General features: G+C 28.8%; 1 protein-coding gene across 1 annotated transcript; it reads left to right on the top strand.

The window, feature by feature from the left end:
• Positions 1-5,692, top strand: LOC108860095 (putative sugar transporter ERD6-like 13). Its single transcript, XM_018634007.2, has 17 exons — positions 1-212; positions 1,895-1,957; positions 2,412-2,501; positions 2,625-2,684; positions 3,008-3,073; positions 3,215-3,280; positions 3,373-3,448; positions 3,593-3,657; positions 3,777-3,869; positions 3,986-4,069; positions 4,139-4,223; positions 4,313-4,419; positions 4,516-4,575; positions 4,690-4,743; positions 4,861-4,920; positions 5,287-5,401; positions 5,496-5,692. Exons 1-17 carry the CDS (start codon positions 45-47, stop codon positions 5,609-5,611), a joined length of 1,428 nt encoding a protein of 475 aa, XP_018489509.1. The 5' UTR covers positions 1-44; the 3' UTR covers positions 5,612-5,692.
• The last annotated feature ends 4,677 nt before the right edge of the window (positions 5,693-10,369 follow it).

Below are 10,369 nucleotides of genomic sequence, written 5' to 3' on the forward strand. Positions count from 1 at the left end.
TTGTCTCCTCTTCAATCTATCTTTCTATCTCACACTGATCAGCCATGGGAAAAGAACCACTGCTTCAGAAACTCAGTATTCAAGACGACATCGAATCAACCAAAAACAAACTTGTTATTGATGACGTTGTCGACGGTGATGGTCCAGTCACTTTTATTTTACTCTTCACAACCTTCACTGCTCTCTGCGGCACCTTCTCTTATGGCACTGCCGTAATTTTCTTCGTCTTCATCTATTTCTTTTTTTTTATGGTGATTTTCTGTTTTCGTGGTAGATTTTGTGGTGATAAAATACAGCTAGAATGCTCAATAAAACAGGGTAAAAAGTAAAATCAAAGTTAGTCTGAAAAGAATGATTCGTTCTTTATCAAAAAAATACTTCCCATTTCCATACAGCAAAAGTAAAAGAAAAATTAGGATACATAAACAACTCCTTCTTTCTTTTGAATTTTTTTTTTAATTCAAAATATCTAGCGTACCAAAACTCAACCAACTCAACCAACTAATCTATGGATGTCTGATCATCGGTATCAATCAGACACAGATTATTCGCAAGAAAAATTAGATATTCATATTGTCTCGCCACACACTAGGATAATCTAGAAAAAAAACAGATTCAAATCCGCGAACCTTAAAATTATTGTGGAACGCTAGGTACCACATGACTACTAAAACATGGTTCTTCCTTTCTTTTTATAGTATGAAAGTTGGTTATGATATATGAGTATTAAGATCATCTTCAACGGGAAACTAAAATACTAAATTTGATGTGATTTTCATCTTCAATGGGACATCAAAAATTATACTATTCCATCAAATTTAGTGTAAAATGAATAGTGTTACACTAAATTTGATGTAACACTATTCATCACACCAAATATTTTATATACATATTTTATTGTGTTTTCATTTATTAATATAGGTCAATTATTATTATTAGTTAGTTTAAATTTGTTTCAATTATTATTACTAATCATTTCAAATTTGTAATTAAACATAAACATATAGTATTATTTATATTTTTAAACTATCTTTACATAATTAAAATATTTTTTTTTATTTTGATTTCAGGTAAAATCACTAACTTATAATAATAATTTTTATGTTATAAAAATAAAATATCGTAGAACTTTATATTTTAATTTATTTTTAAATAAAAAATCACTAAATAGTTATTATCATTTATTTTATTTTAAATATTGATTATAGTTTTTATTTAAATTTTATTTAATACTATTAAATTTACAAAAAATTTAAAGTTTTTTAAAATTTTGTATAATATAGTTAAACATGTATTACTGACTAATACAAATTTATTAAAATAAATATATTGTTATGTTATGTCATTTTCATAATTAATGTTTTGTAACTTTGAATATAGTATTTTATGTAAATTAAATACATGTATAATAATATAATATTATTAAACCATAACATATAAATGTAAATAAATTTTATAAATGTATAGTTACATAAATTTAGTGAACATAATATCAAAGTGTGATAAAATAATTATTTATCAATTTCAAATACTAAAAAAATATATTAAAACAGAAAATATTAAATAATATAATATTATTTTTGGTGTAATATTTAATGTCACGGTTGGAAATGACAAAAAAATATTTGACACTAAAACACTAAATTTTTAGATAAAATAAATTTGATATCATGATTAGAGATACTCTCTAAAAAGGTCATATATCAAATCCTTAATCATTCGTTTTTTGGAAGATCACTGGTCATGTCGAACGATAGCAATGCTTTTCTGTTTCTATTTCTCAAGGAAGGTCCAATTCAAGAGAATCATCTACAAAGCTGTCACGAAAAGCGACATATATTTATGATTAATATAATATCCACATGATTTTTTGGTTTTATCTTATTTTGGGCAGGCCGGCTTTACGTCACCAGCTCAATCTGGGATGATGGCAGGACTAAACCTCTCTTTGGCAGAGGTCAGTGTTGAATTGTTGATTTTCTTTCCTGTATACTAATATAATTTCAGCCTAGCTGTTATTAATAATTATTTGTTATCTAATACAGAAGATAATTTATGAGTAAAGGGACATATGTCTGTAATAATTATTTCATAATAGGAATATTAGTCAACCTGAACATTCAATAAATAATACGAATTCTTCTACCTTAACTTTTTACACATCGTCTAATTAATTAACCACTATACTACTGGGTTCGTACTTTTTTTTTTGGATCAAACTGGGTTCATACTTCATCCGTTTGAATTAATTAGAGTTTCTACTTAAAAGTACATGTCAATGTCATAGTAACATAGTTTTGCTTAGTTATCATTTTAAAATATGTATATACGAGAATATATAATATACAAATAAAATTGTGTTATCTTATAGAGGAAAGGCAATTAAGAAATTGTTCGTTACATGAATCTAGTTCTCATTCTTTGGATCAATATTAACAATTGGTGGACTTGTGGGAGCCGCGATGTCCGGAAAACTCGCTGATCTTCTTGGTCGGAGAGGCGTAAGTTTTTAATCCATTATTAAATCTAATATATCATAATGACTAAAATTACAATTCAGTTACGTCATTTTTTAGAAATACCAATAAAAATAATGAAGCGTCTTGATATATGAATATACGCAGGCTTTATGGGTTTCAAACTCGTTTTGCATTACCGGCTGGCTTATGATCGCCTACTCTCAGGTTTCTAAAGATCATTCAATGTCATATTAAGTTTTTAATACTATTTTTTATATGTTATTAGTTTAACCGGTTGAATGTTTCAATTTTTACCATTATAACTCTGATTTATTATCCTACTTTTTTGTAACTGGGCTAATTTATTTATTTGCTGGAGTTCGTATCAGATATAACTACGAGTATGTCGGAATAGGATGATTAGACACTATCCCACGCATATTATTATCCTTTTTTACCCCAACATTGTACACAAAATAATTCAGTTATAATTAGACAAAAGTTAATATTTATTGTTAGCTGTTTCTAATAATATGCTACTATTCAAGGCAACTTGGTCCCTTGACATCGGAAGACTTTTTCTCGGCGTTGCAGCTGGTTTATCTTGTTACGTGGTACGTATATTTTCATTAGACTCTAACTAGGGTTAGTGATTTTCACTGCAAGCAACAAATAAGTTGCACTTTTTTTAAACACTTTTTTTAAGCACAACAAATAAGTTAATTATTAACTACAAATCTAATCCCAATGTACAGGTACCAGTCTACATTGTAGAAATCTCACCCAAACAGATAAGAGGCGCGTTTACTGCGATTAATTCGGTAATTATATGGCAGATTGTTACTTTTTTGTTCATTTTTAATTAATTATTTTTTTAAAAAATTAACTTCTCGTCGTTTTTCTTCTTCTGCAGCTTGTGATGTCTTCTAGCGTCTCCATTACATTACTCGTTGGATCAGTCACTTCATGGAAAACATTAGCTCTCATAAGTAAAATATAATCTTGGACTCTGCCAACAAAAAAAATTACATATACTTTAGTTAAATTTAACTCTGTTTTCTTATGATTCTAAGTAACCGTACAAGTTGATACAAATAAAACTAATATTTCTTTTTACGTTTGGAATTGTGCAGGTACGGTTCCTTGTGTTTTAGAATTCGTCGGTTTATTCTTTATACCGGAGTCTCCTAGGTGGCTGGTAATGAATTAGTCTTGAAGCTATTGATCAAAATTTTAACATATACATCTACCATATTAAGAGACAGTATTGCAAGTAAATCATATAACTATAACAGCTTGTTTTTGTGCGATTTATAGGCTAGAAATGGTCGGGTAAAAGAATCGGTAGCTGCACTCCAACGTCTACGAGGAAACAACACTAATATCACCAAAGAGGCAGCAGAAATCAAAGTAAAAACAATCTGTTTAAGAAACTAAATTAGTACAACATATTGCCTGACTTCCGCTGTTATAATGCTTCAACTTTTTTTTTCTGAACAAATTATAATGCTTCAACTATATTTTAGATATACATGGAAAATCTTCATGAAGAATTCAAAGAAGATTGCTTTCTCGAGCTCTTCAAACCACGATACTCCCGTGTGATTAGTGTAAGAACTCGACTAAAAATTTAGAGTTTAGTCATAGAAACGCGTTACTGAATTTTCTGTATCTTTTAGGTGGGAATTGGATTGTTAGTACTGCAACAAGTCGGAGGCCTAAGTGGCTATACATTTTACATGAGCTCGATTTTTCACAAATCGGGTATATTAAGAATTTAAACGAAGCATTTGTATGAAGTATAATATAATTATCAAATAATGATGATAACATACAAGTTAGTTGTCTCACAGGGTTTCCTAACAGCTTAGGAGTATCAATAACGAGCGCGGTGCAGTTGGTGACAAGCATTTTCGGATTAATAATCGTGGATAAATATGGGAGACGATCCCTTCTAACGGTTATGCCTTATTTTCAGTTATTGAAACTATATAATATATGGTGGATAAATTAGAAGTTAACACAGTTTTTGTTTATGTGAATTTCTCATATGCAGGTTGCGACGGTCATGATGTGCATGGGGTCATTAATCACAGGACTATCGTTTTTATTTCAGGTTCTTTATTCGAAAAGAATCACATTGGTTAAATTATAAAATATACACTGTTCATGTAAATTATGTTTGCATTCTTTTACCAATATAATTGAAGAGATCCATACTAATTTGCAGAGCTATGCTTTACTCAGCAACTACACTTCGATTTCAACATTCATTGGAGTGTTGGTACGTACTCCGTCCAAAAATCATAAGAATCCTTCTTACCTCTTTTTGTCAACTATACATTTTATATATGTTTTGTTAAAATATTTTTATCGTATTTTTTGTCGACCCTAATTGCAGGTTTTTTTCGTTTCCATCACAGTCGGAATAGGAGGTATTCCATGGGTGATGGTCTCCGAGGTATTGCTTTGTCTTTAGATGATCGTACGTAACCAGACTAATAACAATATAGTTTTGTGCCAAAACGCATAAGAACATTATTGTATATATGTCGAATTCAGAAGCATAACAATATATAGACGATGACTGCCCTAGATGAATAAACGTAAATGCATTTTGGAAACAAGAAAATTAAATGTATGAATTGTATTGTATATACTCTTTCTGCTTAGTATAGTTATTATATATGTCAAAACCATGGAAATTTAGTGTTCTTTAGTATATTCGAGAATATTAATTGGGTAATTGGTCATTTAGTCGCAACTATTATATGAACTAACCAGTCGTTTCTAAGATATTTAATTGTTTAATTTTTGGGAAATTTAGATGACACCGATAAATGTAAAGGGATCGGCAGGAACGCTATGCAATCTAACGAGCTGGTCCTGCAATTGGTTTGTTTCTTACACGTTCAACTTTCTCTTCCAATGGAGTACTTCTGGTAATTTACATCGTTTTTTTCTTCCAACTAAATAACTATTTATAATTTCACTTATTACTGATAAATTTAATAATTTTCTATATTTTTATTACAGGTGTGTTTTTCATATATTCAATAATCTCTGGTTTGGGCATTCTATTTGTGTTGAAAATGGTACCAGAGACTCGAGGTCGTTCACTCGAAGGAATCCAAGCTGATATTACCCGATAATTTAATTTGTACATAGTAATATTTATTTTTATTTGGTATCCAGTTCATATAAATTAATAAATGGTTTCACTTATCACTCAATTCAATCTTCGTCTGGCCATAACTAAATGCAATATCAATACTAGTAACCTCTTTAAATTAATATCTAGTAACCTCTTTAAATTAATATCTCTATAAATTAATATAATTTCATAGTCCTAAATTAAATTTTTGATTCAATTAGTATCTCGATAAATTAATAATTTTTTATAGTTTTAATGTAGTTCCAACATTATTAATTTATAGAGGTTTCACTGTATACATAGTTTGCAAATATACCACCAAACAATTGGTTGGTTTTTTTTTGTAAGGTCGATTGGTGCATTTTAATTTTATGTATGGTGACATATATTACAAGATAAATTAAAATTTAATCACATTATATTACTTTGTGTTGCTATAGTCGAACCAATAAAAAGTTTGTATATGTAGGTATTTGGGGTACCATCTAGTATTAATATTGATCGGCTGTGATTCAAAAGTATCAGAAAAATATGAATTGTTGCTATTTAATGTTCTTTCGTTTTCAGATATATAGTTATAATAATTTTCTTTTTCCATTTCTATTCCTTTGTGGGTTGTTAGTCAGACATTAGACCATCATTATCAGTGGCCTTAGGGCCAGCCCTTAGTTTATTTTGGGTTTAAAATAAATCAGAAATGAGTAAGGCCAGACCAAACGGACCTAAATTAAGGTCTGATTTTCGTGGCCCTTAAGGGAACGTGTCATCACGGGATTGGGAGAAGAAACCGAAGTCGAGAAGAGATTGAAGTGTTTTGTCGGTCTGTTCTTCTCACTTTTCGAAAACGAAATCGAGAAGAATCCATCGTCTTCTCCGTTTCTTCGATCTCGAAATCATCGTTCTCCGTTTCTTCTCTCCGTTTCCAGTAACAGATCGGCGTTCTCCGTTTCTTCTCTCTTCCATCTCCGTTTTTTCTCTCCGTTTCTAGTAACAGATCGGCGTTCTCCATTTCGGCAACTGTTGTAATTTGTTTTTTTTTTTATGTTAAATTTGGGTTTTATATGTTTTATATATAACTTCTCTTTCATTTATCATTATTTACTAAAATAAACACTTATATTATTAAGGACCAAAATATATTTCCTACCAATAATCACCATTTTAACAAGTGCCCTTAACTAATTTCCTTAACACAACATTTATAATTAAATATGTTTAAGGACCCAAATTTTTGGGACACCAATATTGATGCTCTTAGTATCTCACTAAGTAGGTTTGCCATTTCCGTCTAATTAGACGGGCATATTTTAGCTCCATCTATATATAAGTCCAAATCGAAATTTATTTATTTGCTGAATTTCATATCAGTTATAGCAGATATAACTACGAGTATGTCGGAACACGATGCTTAGACATTAGCTCACACATCTTTTTTTATCAAGGCTAGGTTTTGGAGAAAAGGAGGTTTTATTACGTAGCGTATTGTCGTGAATCGTCCTCACATCGTTAGTGTTACATCTATTTTGTTAGGGTTTTATAAGGTAACTAGATTCTGACCCGTCATTCAGAGGACGGGTATATATTTTGTTGAAAATATTAATTTTATGTCATAAATATTTTTATCCTTGATAAATTATAGTTGGTTAAGAATTTTATGAAATTTATCTAAAATTACTGTATGAATAATTTTTGTTATTTTAAATATGACCAAAATTTTAAAGATTCCAAATAATTCTGACCCGTATTTTATAATTTGTTTATTAACCTGTTGTTAAACTTGTGAATTATTTCACAGTGATTTTATTTTTAGTATTTTAATTTAAAGAAAAAGTTTAACATTTTTAAACTATTTTTTTTGTCATAGACCCGTTATGTAGTGATAAAATCTGTTTTTGTGTATTTTAAAAAGTGTATATGATTTTTTATTTTAAATGAAACTATTTTTTCAAATATTTGAGAACATTCGGGTCTCCAGAATCTAGATTCTGACCGCCCTTTCAAAAGGACATGTATATTTTTTGTTTAACCTTTTTAGATATTTAATTGTAATACTTGTGTTTTTTTCTTAATCATATTTTTTTGTAGTCATATATGTGTATAAATCTTAATCAAAACCTATTTGATTTACTGTAGAAATAATAGTAACTTAAAGTTGGCCGGCATATACTCGTTTCTTTATAATTATAAATCCATTTTTTGTAATCATATTTATCTATTTAGATTAGGCCTAGGCATCCGGTCCTCGGATCATGTCTTATTGGGTCCGCATCTTTCGGTTCCTGAAAATTTAGATCCATATAGATATCTATAGTTTTTCAGGTCTGCTCGGCCCGGATCTTGTCGAACTCTTGTCGGTTCAGATATATAATTCTAATATACGTAAAACACTCGTAATTTCAGTTTTATTTCGGATTCGGGTTGATTTGGGTATATAGGATCCGAAAAAAACCTGACATATCCAAACTGAATTTGAAAACTCAAAAAGTACCTGCAAATCCTAAAAATACATGGAAAAAATAATTTATTGAATAATACATATTTATTCTTTTGGATTGTTATTGTGTAATTTACAAAACCTGTATACTATTATACAAAACCTGTATTATGATTTTGTTTATTTAACCCATTGTTAAAATTATTTTTAATATTTTAACAGTCTGCATTGATAAAATTCATTTTTTTGTGTTTTAAACTTTTTCTATAATTTAATTAAATTTATTTTTTATGATTTAATTTTTATGTAAAATTAAACTATTTAAAAAAATTGAGATAATTTAGACATGCATTATGGTTTCCTTGATTTAATCATTTGTTATGATATTCATAAGATTCCCAGTACTGGAGGGCTAAAGGAGCAGTATGATGGTATCTACTTGTCATTTTGTCTTACTTAACAGCAAGTTATAATGTTGAATGTTGATCAGTATAGGGTGGTAAGAATAGGCATGACACGTTAACCAAATCCGGAAACTATTCTTCTTTCATACATAATGCATAAGAACTTTTTGACTCAGAAGTCACCATCTATAGGTTAGCACTTATTGTAATTTTATTATGCATTAAAAATGCATAATCCAAGGTCCACACATTGATTGCATGGTTTTTGTTTGTTTTTTTCCCCAAAATAATTGTTTTCTTTTTTTTATTATGCAGTGTAACAAAACATGACGCACATAAACTGAAAATTATATCTTGACTCGATGGCCTCAAAACAGTTTATGTGCATAGAAACCTAACTCAAGTACAACTTCGTCATGTAAGAACTTGGAATCATTAGCTTTTGTTTTCTTTTGTGATTATATAATTAAATCAACGCTAAAGTTTTAATGTATAACTTATCTGCTGAGGCATTGTATTAGAAGTCTATGCAATCACGATGCAGTTACCATTTTTATATTTTAAATGTTTTTCGGGTCGGCGGGTACCTGCAATCCAAAATCTACCAACCCGCACCCATCCCGAGTAAAGTACTCATAATCCGCATTCGCAAATTGATTTTTTCAAATAGTTAAGCCAAATTTATGATCCGCCCTTAAAAAGATGGATATATTTTTTTGTTTTATATTTTTTAAGAAATATAATTTTTATAAAATCCAGGCTATAGCCGATTATATCTCCGAATATCTAATTTTTCTCTAGGATATATTTAATTTTTCTCTCACATCTTTGAACCTATAAATATAGCTGCAAAAACATACAAAATTTGAAATTGAGATTAGTATGATAAGGAGTTCTATGTAGATATGCTTTTAAAATAGGAGTTTAAGTTCCATGATAAGGAGTTCGATATACAAAAAATATGACATTCCTAAAAAAAAATAGAAATTTATTGTTATGAAACTTCTTTGTTGTTATTGCAGTTATATCATGACATATAAACAGTTATATATATGTTTTTGCAGTTATATTTATAGGTTTCATATATCTTTTAAATTAGTCTCAATTATTATCAATTGGTTATACTTCTAAATTAATAGAATATATATATTATTTCATTTGAAACTTTAATAAGATATGGTTTAAAAAATGAGAAGATGCACTTAAAATATTTTGATTTTTTTTTGTTTATGCTAAGTAGATTAAATTTTGTTTAATGATAAATTTTGTACTTGTGCATGATTTTATATTCTGCTAAATAGGTTAAATAGCATAAAGTTTATCGACCATCAAATTTGTATAAATATATAAAGTCAACCGTTTCCAATATAAAATTGGCCATTGTTAGATTAATTTTGATAAACTTTATGCTATTTATAAGATTAATTATAAAACCAAAAACATGAACCAAAAAACTAAATATTAGAAGTAGAAGAATTGGTTGTAGATTTGTACTGTTCTGGGCATCACTTGTAACCGTCAACTATATGACAAATCAAGCATATGTTAGTTATTTATTTTCATGTTATGTTTAAATACATCGTGCAGAAACTGTCATTACGTGTATGAAAGTGTATGAGAGCAGTTTGTATATGTCGGTAAAAAAAAAAGAACGACAGTATGTATATTTAAAACATTTACAAACGTGCTAGATAGAGATAGAACATATATGATAATAATAAATAACCTTTAAATAAAAGAATAATTAGTTGGACACAACCTTTAATCAATTGTACATGTTGAAGAATTAATAGTACTGATTTTTTTTTTCACTTTGTTTGCGTTGACTATTAGCCGATTGAAAAAAGGATCAAAGAAACCATTGAATAGGGTTGGGATCGATTTTTTTTTAAAGGCTAGTCTACTATAGCTCAATAAA

Source organism: Raphanus sativus, chromosome 5 (genome assembly GCF_000801105.2).
Source record: "Raphanus sativus cultivar WK10039 chromosome 5, ASM80110v3, whole genome shotgun sequence".
NCBI classification, from domain to species: domain Eukaryota; kingdom Viridiplantae; phylum Streptophyta; class Magnoliopsida; order Brassicales; family Brassicaceae; genus Raphanus; species Raphanus sativus.

Excerpts from the sequence above, each read along its gene's own strand:
- LOC108860095 (XM_018634007.2), top strand. The coding sequence starts at position 45 with ATGGGAAAAGAACCACTGCTTCAGAAACTCAGTATTCAAGACGACATC. Across the intron at positions 3,281-3,372 it reads CGTTTACTGCGATTAATTCG|CTTGTGATGTCTTCTAGCGT; the intron begins GTAATTATATGG and ends CTTCTTCTGCAG. Across the intron at positions 3,449-3,592 it reads GAAAACATTAGCTCTCATAA|GTACGGTTCCTTGTGTTTTA; the intron begins GTAAAATATAAT and ends GGAATTGTGCAG.